Genomic DNA, 20935 nt, shown 5'->3' with positions numbered 1-20935 from the left:
TTCATATTTTAATATCAATTCATTAAATTCTATAAAAAAATTAAAAATCATAATAAAAGAAACATAATGTTATTAAATATTTAATCAGATGTATTCTTATTTTTTAATATTAAATATCTAGGAAAAATTATAATTATAATTGTATGCAATTAAAATTATATTACCAAATAAAATATCATAAAAACCAAAATATTTATTATTTTTTAAAATATTAATGAGATTGATAAAATTTAAAAAAAAAATAAAACAAATTATAAAAAACAAATATCATGTTTAAAAATATTTTAAATTTCTCTTTACTTCTTTACTTTAAATTCTATTGAAACGTATTTTTATATAGTAATAACAAATTGTGATACATCATATGAATGAAATTGCAAAAGATAAAAACAAAATGTTAAACTAATAAGGATTGAAATTTAGTATAAATTTTTCAACTTTTGAATTAATCTATATTGACGATGATAAACAAAATTCATACCAAAAATATTAAATTATTATATTATAATAAATAAAATATTTTTATATAATTGCATGGATAAAATTAGACTAATAATAATAAATTAAAAAATTAAAATAATTATATAAAAAAATCATCAAAACAATATTTTATATTATAAAAATAAATAATAAATAAAGATATTAAAAAGAAGTAAAAGTTATTTTCCATTAAATCACATAAAACAAAACAAATGTATAACTAATAATACAATAAGATCAAAAGTATCTTAAATATCTAAAAAGTATTTTCAAATACCAAAATAATTGAACATGAAAATTGATTTAGTAAAACAAAATTTTTTGGAATTAAACAAAAGTCAATGGTCAATAATAAAAGAGATACATTTTTATTATTATTTACCAACGAAGAATTCATGTGATTGAGTACTTAAAATTAATACACATATATTTTATATTAAAAAAATAAGTAAAAATATTATAAAGGAATAAAGATATTCAAATAAGGAACATAAAAGTATTTGATTATTGTAATTGATAACTTAATTTGAATAATTTCATTAATACAAAACAAATAAAAAAATTAGAAGAAAGAAAAATGTGAAATAAAAAAATTATAAAACTAATATTAAGATACCTAATGTGATACTTTAATCATCTAAACTAAACAAAAAAGAGTAGTACTAAGAATAAGACAAATGGATACGAAGAAACAAAATACTTCAAATCAAAAAATTAAAAGTTTCATAAACCATTTTATTTTTGTAATACAAGCCAATCTCTTCACCGAGTAGATTTGTCAAAACAGGTTGATTCAAGGTATGAATCCAACAATCTGCAAAACAGATAATTATATCTAAAATAATTTTTGTTCAAATTGTTTTATAAAATAATTATTATATCTAAAATAATACTATTATTTTTAAATAATTATGAATAAAACTCAGTCGACCCAACCAAGAACAAAAAAGAGTGTTATGTTTAACTAAGAAAGACGAGCTGTGGTGGCTAGCCAGCGGGGTTAGCAACACTCCCTTCCAGAGCGTTTTTTCTGTAAAACCCTAGACGGAAACCAGATGGAGGTGGAGTCCGTGGAGCCACAGTCCCTCAAGAAGCTAAGCTTCAAGTCATTAAAGCGCGGTCTCGATCTTTTCTCTCCCATTCACGCTCAGCTCGCTCCTCCAGATGCCGATAGGTTTCGCTTCTTTCTCTTCTTCTCGCTCTTTCCGCAGTCTCTCACACTCTAACACTGATTCGCGCTTCCAATTTTTGCAGCAAGAAAATTCGCATTAGCCATAAGGTTAGTTAGTTTGTTAGTTAATTCGAGTCTTTAAAATGCTTTTGCGAGTTTCGTTTGATTTCGTTCAGTTTTCTACTTAAACCCTAAAGTACAGAGGTGAATGTGGATTTGCTATTGTGAATGTTTTCGCCGGTTTGAATGTTTGGATTGTGAACTGTGGTAGTTATGTTGTGCTGTTTGGAATGAAAATTAGGTGAGCGTGGAGTATGCTGGAATCAAAAGCACTGCCAATGAGCCTGCTCGTCAAGTAAATTCTGCTGCACAGGATCGCGCTCAGCAAGCAGGGTCTTCTAATGTTCTTGCTCTTCCAGGTGCCTTACTGGTCTAAGGATATGTGTTCGGCTATTTAGTTGTAGGATAGTTTTTGGATTGATTTTAGGGTGTGTATAGTTTCTTAGCCATTTTTTTTTGTATATGTGATTGAGTTATAGTTTCTTATGTCATTGTCATTGTCTGTATTGCACAATTGTGATTGTAATGTTGCTGTGTCTGTATTGCACAATTGAGTTTACATTTTTTTTCCTGGCATATTACTACTGTAGTATACACTAGTATATATTTTGGTTTTTGGGGATGAAATATGTATACACATGCTGACCCTAAGTATCAGGAGTTAGGAAAAATCCTTTCATAAGAAGATTTGTTGAGAACAAGGTTTCTGTGTTGTGTGTGATTTTTTAATGATGTCCTTGTTGTGATCACTGTTAAAAAGTGTTTATGAAAATCATTCATAACTATATATTAAAGAATGCAAACTCTTGTTGCGTGTGCCTTTACCTAACTCTTGATTCTTGAGCTGATGCTTTTCTTCCCCCCTTGTTTGTTATATTATCATATACACAATTTTTACATTTGGGAGGTGTTTGGTATTCCTTCTTGTATATTATGTTTCTTACAACACTGCCTTGCCCCAAAATGTAATCTCCCTCTATTACTAGAAAATTTAGTGTGCCATCTGTAGTGTTTTCTGCATTTTCCCGTGTAATTATTCCTCCATAATTAGAGAATCATATTTAACAGGTCCCAGAGATTCCAAAGATTTTCAGAAAGGAGGATCGCAAAATGCCTTGGTTGTTGGTCCTTCTATGCCATCCACAGCACCGTAATAATATTTTCCTCCATCTTTTCATGAATTTTTTGCATCTGGACCCTTGGAGCTTCTTTTATTCACAAATAGTCTGTTTGGCTCATACTTATCAGATTCTTATATTTATAGTTCTTCAATTATTTGAAAATTTATTTGACATATTATATCATTCTATATAACAGGTAACATCTGAATTATATATTCTTCTTGCTGAAGTTTAATAATGAATGATAAGTCATGAATATCCTAAAATATTGTTTCAAGAACCTATGCCAGTTTCAATATCCCAAGAATTTGTTTACTTTGTAAAAAATGTCTCAAAGTTTGCTAATGTGACATTTTATTTTCATAAGAAAAATAATTGGGATTCCATGTTGGGAAATATACTGTTCCATTTGTCTTTTCTTTCATTTTTTATTTTAGCTTATATTCAGAGATTTTACTACGATTTCTTGAAGTCACATGCATTGTAATTTTGTGCCATTGTAGAAAGGATAGCAATAGCTTATAAAATTGAAGCTTGAATTGTGTCTCACAGCATGCTATGTTTTTGAATTGTTATTATTGAAGACTTTTCTTTTTAATGTTTTTCTTCTTCCTTTCCTTTACAGGAATGATACTGGCTTTCAGAGCAAAAGTACAGCAATCATTTCTGCCTCTGGTTCTTCTGAGAGGTCCATGCTTTCTCTTGATGCTTTTTATAGTTTAACCGGATTCCAACAGAGTTAGTTTGTGACTTGTAGATCTCATTGTTACATTATATTTTTTAAGAGTGTAATGCTCGTTTTGTTCGTTCTGTTCATGATCTTGTATTTTTTCTCTCAATATGTCTATGCATTTTCCTGCCAATGTAGGACTGGATGTATGTATTTATGCATTTTCCTGCCAATGTAGGACTGGATGTATGTATTTAGGATTGACATTCGAACGGACATTTTGACTAAACTGATATGAGTTCTACATTACAGGAACTTATCTACATCTGCTTTGATGGAAAGAATGCCAAGTAAATGGCCACGTCCTATATGGCATGCTCCATGGAAAAATTACAGGGTACAAACCTCAACCCTTTTTTGGTTATACTTAACATTTAATGATGTGTAAGTGGTATTGGTATTATTTATTTTCATTTTCATCCTCAGATTATGTGAATCAAGGAAAATTTAATTGGCCATGTATGGTGCATTAGCTTGTAGTTTAGCTGAGGAAGACCTCAGCTTAGTTCCATCATACTGTTGCCCCCTTTTTCTTGCAACTTGTGCAAGGTTACCTTGGATGTACATGCTCAGATAAAGTAGAGCAATACATAGAAAATCCCGGTATGTCATTTGTATATATGATACGTTGGACAATTCCATACAACGAGGGAATCTTAGAACTTATTTGCTTTTTTCTTTCATTTTTTTTAGTGAAAACAGACTACATCTACGAAGATGTGCTCACTAGAATTAGTTGAATTTAAATCAGAACATATTTCTTAAAGTTCATGGTTGTTTAGTTGAATTTGCAAGATAAAGTAGAGCAATACATAGAAAATCCCGGTATGTCATTTGTATATATGATACGTTGGACAATTCCATACAACGAGGGAATCTTAGAACTTATTTTCTTTTTTTCTTTCATTTTTTTTAGTGAAAACAGACTACATCTACGAAGATGTGCTCACTAGAATTAGTTGAATTTAAATCATAACATATTTCTTAAAGTTCATGGTTGTTTAGTTGAATTTGCAAGGTGTATTCTTATCACCACCCAATTATGGTTGTGATTACTTGCAAAGTGTATTTTTATTACCACCCAGTTATGGTTGTGATTACTTCAACAACTCTAATCTGGGATGTATCACTTATTTCAAGTGTATTCTTTATTTACAAATCTGAAGGTCAACTCTATTAACCATTGTTTGTGATGATAGAGAAATCTGAAGATGAAAGACCAACAAAATATAATCCTAGCTCAGTTTGTCAGGGTTGTGCCGCATGACAACCCATTATCTCTTTAATTCGTTTTAGATGGAGATATGTTTTTACAGATCACCCTTTGTTTATATAGATTGTTGTGAATGCGCTACATGGTAAAGAAGAATAATGCTTTAAATAAATTTGAAGCGTAGGAATGCAATTTTCTGGATATAGTTCTTTTTGCTGTAGGAATGCAATTTCTCAAGCATTTCTCAGCCATTCGAACTCTGGCACAATATCTAAAAATAATTGGTTTCTATGTTATTCTCTTGATTTGTATAGCCTTTTGCTCTAATGCGGTCTGACTTACATCATTTAAATAGGCCTTTTAAATTGTAGTACCTTTGATATAGTTTTAGTTGAATGATCTGAACCTTGATGTTTTGTTTAGGTCATCAGCGGTCACTTAGGATGGGTGAGATCTATTGCAATTGATCCCAGTAACACATGGTTTTGTACTGGTTCTGCAGATCGTACTATCAAGGTATTTTGATTACAAAAGGCATGTTATAGTTGCTTGTTATGAGAAGCTTGATTATAAGATGGGAAACTTAGTGGACCATGTTGAATTGTTAATTCTGTTGGTTACTTTTCTTTATATTTTAGTGTCTCCTTTTTATAAATGTTTCTGGACTCAAATTTATATTTGCTGCCTATTTGTTTGTTTGTTTTTTTTGGAAATTAGAGCATCTTCAATGCCTTCGCAAAATTATTTTGACTTTTTCTAATTATTTATTTATTAAAACTATCGGTGGGTTTTGTTACCCTGAACATGCAGTTGAAGCTAAAAGTATATGATCTTATGTTCTATTCAAAACTTTAGATGTTTTTTTTTCACTAAGTTATTCATTTGGGCAGATATGGGACTTGGCAAGTGGAGTGTTAAAACTCACATTAACAGGCCATATTGAACAAATTAGAGGTAAGATACCAAGGTCTTATTGGTGGTGGCAGCAATTGTGAATAGGTTTAATAATAACAATGTCTTCTTTTAACAGGACTTGCTGTTAGCAACAGGCATACATACATGTTCTCTGCTGGTGACGATAAACAAGTTAAATGCTGGGACCTTGAACAGAATAAGGTCAAATCTTCATTTCAATGCTAATTTTTCTGGGCTAAATATTTCAGCAATTGCTGGAACTCCATCAAATAACTGGTTACTAAAATACTTGATATTGTGTGTAGGTTATTAGGTCTTATCATGGTCATTTGAGTGGTGTTTACTGCTTGGCACTCCATCCCACTATTGATGTTTTACTAACTGGTGGACGTGATTCTGTCTGTCGGGTATGGATTTTATTGACAGTTACATTATGGTTATTTTTCAAAGGTGCTATTGAGCAATAGAAAAATCATATTTATGCTTTGCTAATGCTAAATTTTCAGGTTTGGGATATACGTAGCAAAATGCAGATTCATGCCCTTTCAGGTCATGATAACACTGTATGCTCTGTGTTTACGCGGCCGACGGTATGCAGCTTCTACCATTGCCCATGTCATTTTTCTTTTTCTTGATATGTAGTTGTGACACAATATTGCATATTCTATATGCATGCTATCAAGTTTTGTACTCCGACATACTAGTATCTGCAAGACTGGTATGCAGACTATCAGATTGTATGGCCCCAGTTCTTTGATATGATAGATGTTAAAGCAAACTGTCATTAAGATTGATGTCTTAATTTTGCTTATGTTTTAACCTATTTTTACCTGCTCTTCAGAGTCCTTATTCTGCTTTTATTTTGTTTATAGGATCCCCAAGTTGTTACGGGTTCACACGACACTACCATCAAGATGTGGGACCTAAGATATGGTAATTTACGGATTTATTTTTTTCAAGTTCTTGCTCACCCGTCTAGTGATTATATGCACAGTCTGACATGTGATGCATTCATCCAGGTAAAACAATGTTAACTCTCACAAACCATAAAAAATCTGTTCGTGCAATGGCCCAACATCCCAAAGAGTATGTGTTTGACATCAGTTGTCTCTTGTAGAATGATAAGATATGTATTTAGTTAAATTTGTCTATTGTCTTCTCACTGTCTTTTGTTTTTTGTTGCCTGCAGGCAATCTTTTGCATCTGCTTCAGCTGACAATATTAAAAAGTTCAGCCTTCCAAAAGGAGAATTTTTTCACAATATGCTGTGAGTTCATAAACTTATTTTTACCAAATTTATGTTATTAAGGAATCATTAATTAATGCTTGGGTAGTTTGGAGGACAAAACGCAAAGACAGGAATATTTTGTTCATATCAGTTTAAATATTCAAGCTCAATTATACTTCATGATAGATTTGATTGGAAATATATTACTGAAATAATGGATTCTTGTCGGTATTCTGTTTTATCTGCAGCTCTCAACAGAAAACTATCATCAATGCAATGGCTGTCAATGAGGAGGGTGTGATGGTTACTGGAGGTAAGAAAACAAGTTAAAAAAACTCTATTGGGAAAAAAGTTTAATAGAATAAATTCAACTAATCCGTGCCCAATTTTTCATGGCCATGATATTAGGGAGTAATGCTCCCTAATCTTGACTTGTTGCGTCATACTGAAGAATTTGATATGGATATTATGACCCTTGCATTAATATTTATGCCCTTTTTTTCTCCTGGTCGAAGGTGACAATGGAAGTATGTGGTTCTGGGATTGGAAGAGTGGTCACAATTTCCAGCAAGCCCAAACCATTGTGCAGCCCGGTATGCATTTTTTAGTTGATGCTATGTAGTTCTATCCTACCCACGAGATTCGCAAGTCTAACATTCTATTTTCTTTCCTCTTTCCCCGACAGGATCACTGGACAGTGAAGCTGGTATTTATGCTTGTACCTATGATATTACTGGTTCAAGGCTTATAACATGCGAAGCTGACAAGACGATAAAAATGTGGAAGGAAGATGAGAGTGCCACCCCAGAAACCCACCCTCTTAACTTTAGGCCTCCTAAAGACATCCGTCGATTCTAGACATTCTCTTCGTATCTCATCTCAGGCTATTCATTCTGCCAATTCACAGATTGGAGGTTCTGGTCTAAATACCCTTGTTGGGGGTGATTCTGAGTTCTCTTTTAACAGCCTTTTGTCGTCAATTTTGTATCATTGGATTGCTTTTAAGGACTATTCCTACATAGATCCATGTGTATCTTAATAGCTTTGCAATTTAGTTGAATAGACTCTTTGTAGAATTGAATTGAGTCATGTAATTGAGTTTTGGAGAAGTTAAATGAGAGCTTTAGATGAAGTTAAAAGTAGTACATAAATCGATTTTAACTCTGAATTTTTTTAATTTATTTTTTGATACGTATTTGCTGAAAAACTTAACTAAATTGGCCACTGACGTTGTCCCAATATGGGCTTCTTCATTTGTATAAATCTCTGGCTTTTTATTTTGCGAGTTTGGGATGACCATAATACAGTGTCTGATTAATACCATTATACCGCTGTCGCCATTGATCTTGGCTGGTGGTGTTTATGTTTTCCATCCTTGTTGAACATGTTGAACGAGTTTATATTGTTTAAACTATCTCAAACTAGAGAAATACATCTACTACTCTGAAATATAGGGTTTGTTTTAATTTAATCTAGAAAGCATTGCAACTTAATTTGGCCACCAACTCTGCGAATGAGGAAGTTGAAGCGCTCTGAGCACTATACTAATTTGGTGAACAATTTTAGAAATCTTGAGCTTGAATTATTTTTTTTTCAATGTGTCACTCGGTTCATTTTGTAGTTTACATGGACCTTTGTTTTTGAACTCATGTTGCTATTTCATAGCATCTGTAGATAGGAAATTACTCTTGTACGAAAAAAGTGACATCGTTTATTTAAAACAATTCTTAACGATGACAGTTAATACAGAACTTTTTTTTTTTCAAATCAAATATTAATTCTTGGGAAGGAATATAAGGTTTTATTTTTTGAATGTGTACAGCGATCTGTATCCTCAGTTTGTTCTCATAATATCCACTGGGTACGAATGAATTGTATCCCTCCATGCAGTGGAGGTGTCTGGCTTCATGTCACAAACACATTTCCACACTGCACTGTTACACTTGAATCCACTTCCAAAGGCAATTTGCCACACTCTGTCCCCACATTTCATCCTCCCTTTTGCTTCTATGTAGCTCAGCTCATACCAAATTGAAGATGATGAAATATTTCCAAACCTGTAGAGAGTCATGCTTGATGGCTCCACGTCCTGTTTCCTTAGCCTTAAGTTTCTTTCAACGGCTTGAATGATGGCTCTTCCCCCTGAATGTATGCAGAAATGCTCAAAAGCATGGTTGAAATTTGGAGTGTAGATGCTTATTCTTCCTGTACTCCACATTTTTCGACAAACTATGGAAAATAAATACAAGAATTGCTCCCTCAAAGGCAGAACCAATGGTCCTAGTGAAGCTATATTTTTCTTCAGTGCATCTCCAGACACATTAACTATGCTCTTTGATATGGATACACCTTCTTTGTCCTCTGGATCCACTTGTTGGTAAACACAGCCATGAGATTCATCATCCTGTGCAGTGATTGTTCTGACAATATGCTGTAGTTTATACTTTGCCTTGTGCCTATCTTGGACCCTACTAGACATCAATATAGCTGCTCCACCCATTCTGAATAGGCAATTAGATAGCAGCATAGAAGGGATTTTACCAGTGTACCAATTCAGACTCAGCGTCTCTGTGCTTACTATTAAAGCTAGTGAGTTCTTGTGAACTCTCAACAAGTCTTTAGCTAGACTCATTGAAATGATTCCAGCACTGCATCCCATACCAGATAGGTTGAAACTCATGATGTTGCTCCTCATTCTGAACCTGTTAACCACCATGGCACTGAGAGACGGGGTGGGGCAGAAGACACTGCTATTAGTGATGAGTATGTCAATAGTTTTAGGGTTTATCTTGTTCTTCTCAAACAGGTTTTTTATCACTGAACACATGATTGTCTCGGCCTCCTCAAGGGCAAAGGAGAGAGCTTTGATTTTGGGTATCTGTGCAAGAGATGGAGAAATGGACGTTAGCTCACTGAATCCTGATTTGGCCATGATCTTGCATTGGAAAGCAACAGCCTCTGGGTCCATGTCATCATAAAATTGATTCTCTTCAAACATGGCCAGCGGTAGCCTATAAGAACTGGGTGGACAGTAGCAGTTGAAGTCTATCAAATAAATTGGTGTTTTTCTTCTGCATGCAGCGTAGAGGGTTGCAACACACGCAACCAAAAGCACTGCAAGACAATGACAAGGTGAGATAATAAGCTCAGTGACAGTGTTCATATGTTGTGTCAATATTTCCAATGAGCAACACAAACTGTGAGGTTCCATTTTCTTAGATTTGTTTTAGGCGTATGAGATTGATCTTTGTGATGTGATGATTATATGGAGTTATGAGATATTATGATTGTGGATGATGGTTTGGCATGAAAAGAGAGAGTCCAGTGGAAAAGGAAAATGTGGATGGAGCTTAGCATGCCATTCTTTCAGTGCTTTCATAAATAATGGCGTTGTGTCCGGTAAAATCATGTCATGCAAGTTGTTGTCCATTTTTATTCCCTTAAAAAGAAACATAGTCTTGTTGAATGACTTTCTAGTTAATCTAATTTTTTAATGGTATATTGGGATACAAAGAAAGAGACTATAGAAAGGCGAAAACATGAATAATTGTTACTTAAGGTGAAAATTAAAGGAAATTCCTTTTATCTGTTTTTTAATTGAAATTTGACTTATTTTTTGTTTTCCTTAACTTTCTTAACTTGAAGCCAAACAAAGTACTAGGGTGGGATTGATGAAAGCTACATAAAAAAATATTATGATGTCCAATTTTTGTATTAAAAAACATTTTTTCATTATTTAGAGAATCATCAACCTATAGTGATAACCTTACCTCTTTTTTTTTTTTTCCTGAATCAACATACAATAATTCAATAAGTTACTTAGCTACATGCCTATCTTACCAACCAATAAAAAATAATTTACAAAGACTCTTTGTAAATTATAAGTACACACTAATCATTTACCAACAATTAATAAAATTCCATGATACACTTAAAACTTTGCTAAGAATGTATTATGTACTCATAAAAAAATGAGTGTGAATTTGTCTTAATTAGCACATCCTTCACCACAACAACTTTGACTAAAATATTTGAGAGAAATGCTAACAACACTATCTTTCGAACCTGCTATTGATTAAACTTTATCTGAAATTACAAATTTTGCATGGGTTTCACTTCATATTTAATAATTATTTCTCCCAATGTATAGTTTTTAATGTTTGTATGTATTTTTAATACTCTCAATATTTAAGATTTCCTTTATTTCACAAGAGGGTTGGGATGCAATACAAGGAAAAGAAAAGTCTCAAGTTCTTTTATAAAAAGAACAAAATATGATTACCATTATTTATATAATTTTTTTCTTAATTAGGATATTTATGTGATTTTATACACTTTTATTTTTCTTTTCAGTTGTATAGAATAGAACTAAACTAAAAGAAAGAATATTTTCTATTTCTTTATTTCTTGTACTAAACCTAACATATACAACTCTTAAACGTATTGGTACTGTCCAAAAGATAATACTCATGTGAGTCAAAATCCAGAGGGATGAACAAGATGGAAGTAATGAGAATCGGTAAAACTTACAGTGAGAGGTTGGTAATGCTGCCACCTTAGGGTTTAGGGTTTAGTTGACATAATCATCGGACTATGTGGTTTCTTTTATATTAGGGTTTAGGGTTTTTGAGACTTTTGAGATTGATTGTCCTACCTTTACTAAGCAAAGTGAATGGCACAGATTTTTCATCTTAAGAGATAGTTGATTCGACTTACATGAAGAGTAATCATAGTTTATTTTACAGAAGCCCTTATGAAGCTAATAAAAACAAAAAATTATTTCTTCAAAATAAAGTAAACAAAACACATACTTCTCTTTGTACGCAGCCTCAAATCTAAGGGTAATTTCATGAATTGGATACATCAGTAAAACAGGTTATTACAGATGATCAAAACCAATAGGAGAGTCAACCAGTCCAATTAGTGCATTCTAATCTCAAAAGTGGCCAAATTTTTACAGACAGAACCAAACAAAACCTTTCAAAATTATTAGCTTATGCAGCACAATAACATTTGATACCATGATAGTACAAGAAATCTCAATATCCAGCGTGGGCAATAAAAGTTGAATGTTTCCGTAAGAGGTTGATGAACCTAATGCCTAACAGATCATTAATTTGACGTTGGCTAGCTCCATTTGATGCAACAAGCCCTACTTCTGTTGTTGGCCAGATGATCAGAACAAATGCCATTTATTATAGTGAAAGTAAAAGGAACAAAGGGAAAATAAAAAATGATTGACGCTGTCATCACAATATAACTAGTTATGCAATTTTAAATATTATTCCTTTTTCTACTAATTGGTCACTAGAAGGTCAAAAGTGAATCGAGAAGGACACAACAGCTATCACTGGGAATCCAGAAGAAGGTATGAGGGAGCAGCTCGACCAAAAAGGAGAAGAGGATTTCCACCACCAGTTACCCCGATGTACCTTGAATCTTAAGAACGTGCGATTAAGAGCTATGCCACCTGTCTTAGGCATTTCACCGAGACTTAAAAGTCCGTGGCAACTTAGAATAACTGTGACTCAAAAATTATGTCCAAAATGTTTTTTTTTTCAGAGCTAACAGGTATGCTAAAAAGATGTAAGTCGATAATATTTTGGTGTTTGTACTTTGTGGAGAGATATGATATTACTTTGGTGCATAAGGTCCACCTTTCTCACACATCTTAGACACTTTCTTCTAAATCAGTACGATCATATGTTGATGGTCACTCAACCATGCAACCAAGAATTAACTCTACCAGTAGTCTCTGCAAGAGCACATACCACCTTCGAATTGGTGAAAACGAATTCGATCCCTCACAATTATCTCTCGGTTTAATATTTTTGATATGATTTTAATCCAGTTGTGACAGTCAAGACAGATTCGCAAGTTTTTAGAAATCCTGATTTTGGTTCCAGGGCTACTTTTCAGGACCCCATAGGCCAAGGCTAACTTCTCGCTGTGAAATGCTAAATTCTCCTCCTTTTCCTCTTCAGACACGTCCATCAAAACCAGATCCGTCAAGGGTGTGAATCCCTCCAACTTAGCTCTTTGGACCAAACCTTCCAGCACTCGGTATATTGATTTCATTTCTGCATGTGAATGATTAGCTGCATTGAATATGTGAATGCTGTCCCCTAATTCAATCCAACTTTTACCACGGTTTTTCCGAATCCCTCCCATTTTCATCCTCTGCCTCACCCTCTCAGCACTATCCCAGTTCTTTAAAGAGCAATACATATTTGACAACAGCACAAAGTCTCCACTCTCTAGGCGAGATATATTTGCAATCGCAACTTCACCAAGTTCTTTCTTTCTGTGTATTCTACAAGCACTCAAAAGTGCTCTCCATATAACAACATCAGGCTCCATAGGCATCGCCTTAATGAGAGCATAGGCTTCTTCCATTAGCCCTGCTCGTCCCAGTAGATCAACCATGGTTCCATAATGCTCCAGCTCTGGCTGAATCATGAAACGATTCTGCATCATATCAAAATACTCCCGACCTTCTTCAACCAATCCACAATGGCTACAAGCAGTCAGAATCCCAATAAAAGTAACAGAATCTGGCAGAACACTCTCTATCTCCATCCTTGAAAAAAGCAGAGTCACATCCATTACAAGTCCGTGAATTGCCAACCCAGTAATCATAGCATTCCAAACAGACACATGATCACGAACAACCTCCTCAAAAACCTGTCTTGAAACATCAATCCTACCACATTTAGCATACATGTCAATCAAAGCAGCACTCAATATATAATTCAGCTCAACCCTCTTCTCAACCATCAAACGATGCACCCACTCGGCATTGCAAAGAGCCCCAAGGCGTGCACATGCAGTTAACACAGCAGCAAAGGTGAACCCATCAGGCTCAACCTTGCAACCCAGCATCCTCCGGAAAAGGTTCAACGCATCCAAAAAGCGCGAGTTTTTGACGTAACCTCCAACCATGGTGTTCCAAGTGACTACATCTCTGACAGGCATTTTGACAAACACCTTCTTGGCAACATCACATTGTCCCCCTTTCATCAAACTGTCAATCACCAGATTCCTGCTGAAGAGGTCCAAAACCTTGGAGAAAACGCGAAGACCAATCTGGGGTTGGTGGCAACGAGCATAGGTTGATATGAGAGATGACACAAGAGAAGGGTAAGTGGCAAGGCCAAGTACAACAACTCTCGAATGGGTTTTAGTGGCAGTTTTTAAATCCATAGAACCTCTGCAGCTTTGGAGAACTCGGTGGAGTACTTCGGGATCTGGAAAAAAGAAAAAAATTAAATGAAGGGTTTTGTAGTGTAAAAAATGCGATTTTGACAGTGCCCTTCAACTTGAAAGTGTGAAATGATAATAGCAGAGTGTGTGGGTACCTGTGGCTGTGACTGAACTGTGAAATGTTGATGATGAAGATGATGAGAGGGAATGAAAGGAAGAATGAACATTGTTCCATGATTTACCAAAACAACCAAACTTGTTACTTCTATGTCGACAACTTATCATCTTTGCATTTCATTCATCATCCATGATTTAAGAACTTTTTTTGTCTTTTGAATGAACGGGTGTATTCTTGGGAGAAAATTAAGGATTAATGTCTTAGAACATCACATTGGTTTGACACTGCAAACAGTCTCACTATGAAATTATTGAAATTGGAACAACTGAAACTAATTAAATCCACCAAATTAATAGGTTTCTTTTAAAAATAAATTTTAATCAATGATAAATAAAAAAAGTGTGTAGATTTTTTTTGGGTCTTTTTTTTATTCTAAGATTGCAATTTTGTTTGTAAATTATCGAATGGACAACTTCCTCAAATTTTTAGAACATAGACCATTCGTGTTTGCATGACATTACTCGTATATATAGGCATGACATGACTTCAGGCTAAAGAGTGTGTTCTTTCTATAAGACTTTTGGATGAAAGAAAGAACTAAATATAATTTTGATTATTTTTTTTATTTGAATTAAAGTAGCGTTAAAGTGACAATTTTAGTATAGTTTGATTTAAATTGATGTAGTATTGCACATATTAAAAAAAAATCAAAGTTATGTTTGATTCACATAACTTTTCTTTTTACCTACAAATAGTATAAAACTAACCCGATTTTCTTTTTAGAAATTCAAAGTCTTCCTAGTGAAATTGTGTAATGCATGATTTACTAATATTTATAAAGTTTTTAAAAGTTGTCCATTTTAATAATTTATAAAAAAATTACACGAAAGTAAAATCCATTTTTTCTCATTGTGTGTATAGTATATATTAATAATAGAAAAACAATTTATTTTAGTTATTATTCAAGTAGTTTTGTTATTTGCTTGATTGTTTTATAAATTTTATAAAAAAAATTATTTGAGGGGAAATGCACAGAAAGAATGGATTTTTTAGGATATATGGAAGAGAGTATTGACTTCAATTAATTTTTACTTTTAACTTTTTTTTTAGTGTATTCTACTTGAACGAATTATTTGTTAAAGATATTTATGTTTAAGTTAGTTCATTGTCCAAATAGTTTAGTAATTAATGTTATAATAAATGTATCGCAAAAGTTTCAACCACTATATTTTTAATTTGTATTCATACATCTAATTAAGTCAGTCTCTTATTAAGCTTATTTATATTCTTTTAGTTTTATGTTATGATTTTCGATTAGGTTTTTATTATGACTTTGTATTAGGTTTTCTATCATATTTTTTCTTACTTGTATTTTTCATTTATATTCAATCATAATTCACTTTTTAAAATAACTTTGTTCTCGTACTTTTAATAAAAAAAATTCTCTTTAATTTTTCTCTCACTTGTGTTTTCTCAAATACTCACATAGTATCAAATTATACACCTTCCATAGTTCTCATACTTACAATATAAATATTTCTTTTTAAGTTTTCTCTCATTTGTGTTTTTTCAAACATTCACATGGTATCAAAATTAAACACCTTCTCCCTTTACCTTCTCTTTACAATTTCACCCATGATGTGTTCTATTTCTTCTGATCACCTTACAAATCAAGTCGATTTTGTAGGCTTGAGTTCTGCTAATATGATTGACACTGTTATTGATCTTTCTACTTTGAAAAATGACAAAACTGATGCCCTCTTTGGTTTCTCTAAAAAGCAATATGAAGATATATTCTTATCTTGTTACAAAAGTCACAAAATGTTTATTCTTCTACCACTATTAATCTTCTGATCAATACTTTCAAAAAATTGAAAAAGTTGAAAAAAACATCTAAATTTCTCAACTTTCTTGTTTATCAAATTTCTCGATTTCTCAAGTATCTAACAAAAGAACTTTTTACCCGTCTCATAATCCTTTCAAAAACGAATAGTTTCAAGTTGGACCTGTTAGAATTCTAAATGTGAGTCTAAGTTCCACATCGAGTGAAAAAATGAGAAAGTAAAACATTTTTAAAGTGTCTTTCAACTATCTCAATATTCACTTTACTTCTCCCTTGATAAACCCAACATCAAAAGTCTTCTTGATAAGAGTTTTAGGTAAATGTGTTCAGCTAAGATTAACAACATTATTTCCTCAATAAAAATCCTCTTCTTTAAATTTAATAGGACCTCCATATTTATCGATCATTCACTCAAAATCTTTTATTCAAAGTGTGAGATTTGAGTGATTTTAGAGAAGTGAAATATACTTGAATATAAAAAGAAAACACAATTAGAAAAAATAAATAAATAAAGTGAAAAAGTACAAATTAAATCACCCTGTGCAATTATTCACATGCTCAAAGTGGAAAGTCAACATAGCACTATTTTAAAAGTTAATTTGGAGATGAAAATACTACCAAAAGTGATATTTTATATAGTGCTTTGTGAAAGGATCGCAATAGATTGCAGGGGCTAGTGAAAATTCTGCAAGGAAACATGGTAGCTATGAAAGAGTATTTAGCAAAGAAACTAGTGTAAGAAAGGTGATTGAACAAGTTATATATACAGAAAGGCAAAAAATAATCTCAAAAACAGTTCAAATGTATTTAAGTTTCTGATGCACAAATACATGTAATTGGATAATTCATATTATGTATGTTTAAAGGTCAAAATGTTTTGTAATGATGGTTTAATGTTATATCTCAAATATTTTGTAGTAGCCAGTTTATGAGTTGGATAAATAACTAAGTATTTTTAGAAGAAATAATTTTAAAATAATTAATTGGTTAAAACAAATAAGATTTTCTCATCAAAATAAGTAGGAATTGGTTATTTTTAAAACAAAAACGTAAAAAAAATAAAAATATAATGATTTGATTAAATAAACTCTTTTTTTAAATAAATGAACACAACATAATCAATCTGTTTTTTTACTCTTCCTTAACACTATTGTTTGTGCTTAGATTATGATATTCATTATGTTTAGGATTCACATTTAATAATTCAACATAATTTACGTTTTTGTTTTTTTATTTAATCCATGACTTTCGGTTGAATTTTTAGAAAGTACAAGTTTATGTTTAAAGTCCTTTAAACAAGAATCTACACACACGTTATCTATATATAGATATCCATCATCAACTTATTTTTATAAATGATAATTATTTTTCTTTCAAAGTTTGTGTGTGAAACGATGTCTTTCTTTTTTGTGAAATCATGACTTTAGTGCCACTTTCATGATTAAGAGACCGAAACAATATCTTTTATTACATTAATGTGAGCTTATATTAATGGTGTTAGGGTTGATTTATAAATATTTTAACTTTGTTAATGAATATCGTAAGAGAGATTTTAGGATTGTTAGTATGTTTCTATAAAAACTAATTATCGATGAAGCGGGGAATTTTTTTTTAGAATTTAAATTCGTTTTTTTTTCAAATAGTATATTTTAAAATCTTAAGTTAAAACCTTGACTTTATGAAATTAAAATACATTGTTTGTTATAAGCTGAAATATTAATCTTTTTCTGTATTTTCTAAAAGTTTTCCTCATTTTTTATGATAATATTTATTTAATTTAACAAAACATTCATTATTAATGATATTAACATCTATTATTTTGTTTAGTAATTTTTTATGAGTTTATAAAAGTCTAAAAGCTTCCATAAAATACACCTAAATAGTAGTTAAAATGTAGGAAAAATGATGAGTAGAGTAGAGAGAGTATAGTAGTGTAATTTTACTCAGTCTCCACTGGAAAAAGTAATGATATGATATGGACGGTGGAAACAAAAGGTATGTGATATGAGATAATGCGAATCATGATTACATATCAAATTTTCAACTATTTTTCTTTAAATATCACACACACTTTCCACTAACCAGTTACTTCTTTTATCACAAACTCAAAACATTCTTTCTTTTTTCTCTCTACCACGTCATTGTCTTTAAATAGAATTAATATAGTTGACATTTACCCACAAAAGAGTATATATATATATATATATATATATATATAAAAGTAATGATTTCAAAATGAATTTAAATATCTAGAGTTAATTTGGAGTTGAAGTTAAATTGCTTTAAAAAATAGTGTTTTTAATATTTTATTAAACTTATGAACTCGTCTCATTTAAACTGTAAATTAAATATATTTAAGTTTGAAGGTGAGTTTATTATTATCCCATCAATAATAATTTTTTATAACTTTTTTATTATAATTATTTATTATTTCTAATGATAATTTATTTTTTTAAAATACTAAAATGTTATTCAATAATATTTAAACAATTTATATATTTAATTTATTTGTTTATCTAATTATGTAGTTCACATTATAATTTTTAATTAATATCTTTGTAATAATACTTGGTAAATAGATTAATACTTGATTATACTACTATACAAAAGTGAGTAGAATCAATTCACTTTGAATGTACTATAATATATTTATAAAATAATTTTGAAATATAAAATATTATTAAGTGAATTAAACCATTAACTCACTCATAACTGATTAATCAAATAAAATTATTAAATTTTCAACTCACTAAAAAGTGGTCTAAATTAAATTATTTTTAAAACTTAATAAGTGAAACTCATCTAAATAGGATTCACTCACCTCAACATTCTTATCGATAAGTCTTCATGTTCGAATTTAGAGTATATTTTCATTCTTACTCGTATGAAAATTAAATATTTATTTATAACAGTATATATCTAATTTATTTTATTATAAATGCACACTAGTATTAAAAAATATTTAATCAGTTTTCTATTATATATTCATTATAAATGTCATTTTAAATACTTAATAACTTGACGAGAATTAGATGTTGTAACTATATTTTTCTTGGTTCCTTCAATTCAGTTGGAATATCAAAGAATTTTACAAATTTGATAAAAAAAAAAAAGGTTTCATTGCTTTCACATTTCATCCCACAATGTCCACCTTAGTGTAAATACAGAAAGAATAAAACTCGAGAACTCTAAAAAGAACACGTTCATAGCTATGTAGGTTTTCACACGATCGAATACGCAAATTCCAAATTGGTGAGAGGTAATAATGTTGAATAACGTAACATGACACTTCACTATAGTATAAATTCTTCATCTACACATGCAAGACAACCTAAGATTACCTAACAACATCATGGGTTTGAAACATTCTATCATGTTTCTTCTGATTGCTGCAATGGCTATTCCACAAACCAAAGCTCAGTTAGGGTTTCTCAGTGGTCTTCTTGGTTCCGTAAGTAACATTCAAGGGACTGTGTTTTGCACTTCCAAGGATAATGTGTCTGTCAAAGCTCCTTCAAACCCTGTTTTTCCAGGTAAGCCCACAAATTATTTATTCATATATATGCAAATTTTTCTTAACTAATGTATTCTTTATATGTAATCTTTTGTTGTTAAAATAATTTATTTCGTTTTCTTTTTGCAAAAAACGTTATGTTTATAATAAAAAAAATATTTGAAAAAGATATATGTAGTTTTATTATAAAAGCATTTACTATATGTATTCCACAAATGAAAATAGTATTAGTAGGTTAATTATAAAAATGCATGTAAAGAAGTTCAACTATCCAAGTCAACTCCATTTGAACGGGACATATTTAGTATATACAATGCACAGTGTTAGAAAATGTGATATAATGAAAGAGAAATAATACTTTGATACATTCAAATTCTTTATATTCATTTGATATTCATTTAAAAAATATAAAAATTTATTTATTTTTATAATAATTTATGTATCGTATTAATATAAATGTGTCATTTTATCATATTTTATCATAGTGAAAATAAAGTATGGAATGTTTCAGATGCTGAAGTGCAACTAGTTTGTGGAGAAAAGGAGTTTTCAAAAGCTACAACTAATGCTGATGGAAAGTTTTCTATTACGATGGATCCATTGCTGTTAGATATTTCTTCATTGCTGAATGGTTGCAACTTAGTGGTTGACACTCCTCTCTCCAATTGCAACACAAAGCTTCCTTCTTCAGGGACACTCATTTCAAACCTAAGCATTGTTGCAACTCCAACTATTGCTAAGATTATTCCCTCCGGATTTCACTATGTGCCCTCCACTTAATAATTATGACTAAATTATTAAATGTATACCATGACAATTAAGTACTTTTAATTAAATAAAGTCATGTTATGTCTCATTAATTTCTTCTTCTTTTTCTTTTTCTTTTTTTATAAATAAATATAAGTTTAAATTGTTTCTTAATAATAAATAAAGAGGTTTAATAGGTTTTATTAAACTATTTTATAATAAACGCTACAAACGGGGTTTCACAGCCACGGTGTGTTTGCATCCGCTGTTCCCGTGTACCTTTCAACACACACGCTTCCGTTTGCAATATATATTTACTTTAATATATCTTTTTTTTAACACATTTTATTTCTTTATACATCTTTTTTTATTTTATGTAGAAAAAAAATTGTACATGTTCCAAATAAACGTCAAAACTCGTCCTAATATTTAAATCTTTTAAATAATATTCTATATTTAAATAAAACAACGTAAATTATATATTAAATTTAAAATTAATATACACATTAATTAATATATTAATAATAAACGTTGGCTAAGAAATAAAATTATGGACAAAAAAAATAACATTATCACCTTTGTTTCTGTCTGT

The 20935-nt window shown here is 31.1% G+C and overlaps 4 protein-coding genes across 4 annotated transcripts; 2 read left to right on the top strand and 2 right to left on the bottom strand.

The window, feature by feature from the left end:
- Positions 1-1425: 1425 nt before the first annotated feature.
- On the top strand, positions 1426-8069 carry PRL1 (pleiotropic regulatory locus 1). Its single transcript, XM_047299735.2, has 17 exons — positions 1426-1654; positions 1735-1759; positions 1953-2070; positions 2780-2861; positions 3458-3520; positions 3815-3899; positions 5199-5291; positions 5666-5729; positions 5806-5891; positions 5996-6097; positions 6197-6280; positions 6563-6623; positions 6710-6776; positions 6880-6957; positions 7167-7231; positions 7434-7511; positions 7604-8069. The coding sequence occupies exons 1-17, from the start codon at positions 1536-1538 to the stop codon at positions 7774-7776; spliced, it is 1443 nt and encodes a 480-aa protein (XP_047155691.1). The 5' UTR covers positions 1426-1535; the 3' UTR covers positions 7777-8069.
- Positions 8070-8537: 468 nt separating this feature from the next.
- On the bottom strand, positions 8538-10253 carry KCS21 (3-ketoacyl-CoA synthase 21). The gene has a single exon (XM_047299732.2). It carries the CDS (start codon positions 10127-10129, stop codon positions 8753-8755), a length of 1377 nt encoding a protein of 458 aa, XP_047155688.1. The 5' UTR covers positions 10130-10253; the 3' UTR covers positions 8538-8752.
- A 1628-nt stretch (positions 10254-11881) lies between these two features.
- Positions 11882-14672, bottom strand: LOC124826794 (Tetratricopeptide repeat (TPR)-like superfamily protein). The gene is made up of 2 exons (XM_047299731.2): positions 14277-14672; positions 11882-14165 (listed from the first exon to the last, which is right to left on the bottom strand). Exons 1-2 carry the CDS (start codon positions 14404-14406, stop codon positions 12661-12663), a joined length of 1635 nt encoding a protein of 544 aa, XP_047155687.1. The 5' UTR covers positions 14407-14672; the 3' UTR covers positions 11882-12660.
- Positions 14673-19405: 4733 nt separating this feature from the next.
- On the top strand, positions 19406-20452 carry LOC124826796 (phylloplanin-like). Its single transcript, XM_047299733.2, has 2 exons — positions 19406-19615; positions 20108-20452. Exons 1-2 carry the CDS (start codon positions 19435-19437, stop codon positions 20374-20376), a joined length of 450 nt encoding a protein of 149 aa, XP_047155689.1. The 5' UTR covers positions 19406-19434; the 3' UTR covers positions 20377-20452.
- The last annotated feature ends 483 nt before the right edge of the window (positions 20453-20935 follow it).

This window comes from Vigna umbellata, chromosome 2 (genome assembly GCF_029865625.1).
Source record: "Vigna umbellata cultivar VRB3 chromosome 2, Vumbellata_1.0, whole genome shotgun sequence".
Taxonomy (NCBI): domain Eukaryota; kingdom Viridiplantae; phylum Streptophyta; class Magnoliopsida; order Fabales; family Fabaceae; genus Vigna; species Vigna umbellata.
Note: the sequence above shows the minus strand (reverse complement) of the source record. Positions and strands in the feature narration are given on the sequence as shown.

Excerpts from the sequence above, each read along its gene's own strand:
- PRL1 (XM_047299735.2), top strand. The coding sequence starts at position 1,536 with ATGGAGGTGGAGTCCGTGGAGCCACAGTCCCTCAAGAAGCTAAGCTTC. Across the intron at positions 6,624-6,709 it reads GATGTGGGACCTAAGATATG|GTAAAACAATGTTAACTCTC; the intron begins GTAATTTACGGA and ends GCATTCATCCAG. Across the intron at positions 7,512-7,603 it reads CCAAACCATTGTGCAGCCCG|GATCACTGGACAGTGAAGCT; the intron begins GTATGCATTTTT and ends TTTCCCCGACAG.
- KCS21 (XM_047299732.2), bottom strand. The coding sequence starts at position 10,129 with ATGGAACCTCACAGTTTGTGTTGCTCATTGGAAATATTGACACAACAT.
- LOC124826794 (XM_047299731.2), bottom strand. The coding sequence starts at position 14,406 with ATGATAAGTTGTCGACATAGAAGTAACAAGTTTGGTTGTTTTGGTAAA. Across the intron at positions 14,166-14,276 it reads CAGTTCAGTCACAGCCACAG|ATCCCGAAGTACTCCACCGA; the intron begins GTACCCACACAC and ends TCTTTTTTCCAG.
- LOC124826796 (XM_047299733.2), top strand. The coding sequence starts at position 19,435 with ATGGGTTTGAAACATTCTATCATGTTTCTTCTGATTGCTGCAATGGCT. Across the intron at positions 19,616-20,107 it reads TTCAAACCCTGTTTTTCCAG|ATGCTGAAGTGCAACTAGTT; the intron begins GTAAGCCCACAA and ends GGAATGTTTCAG.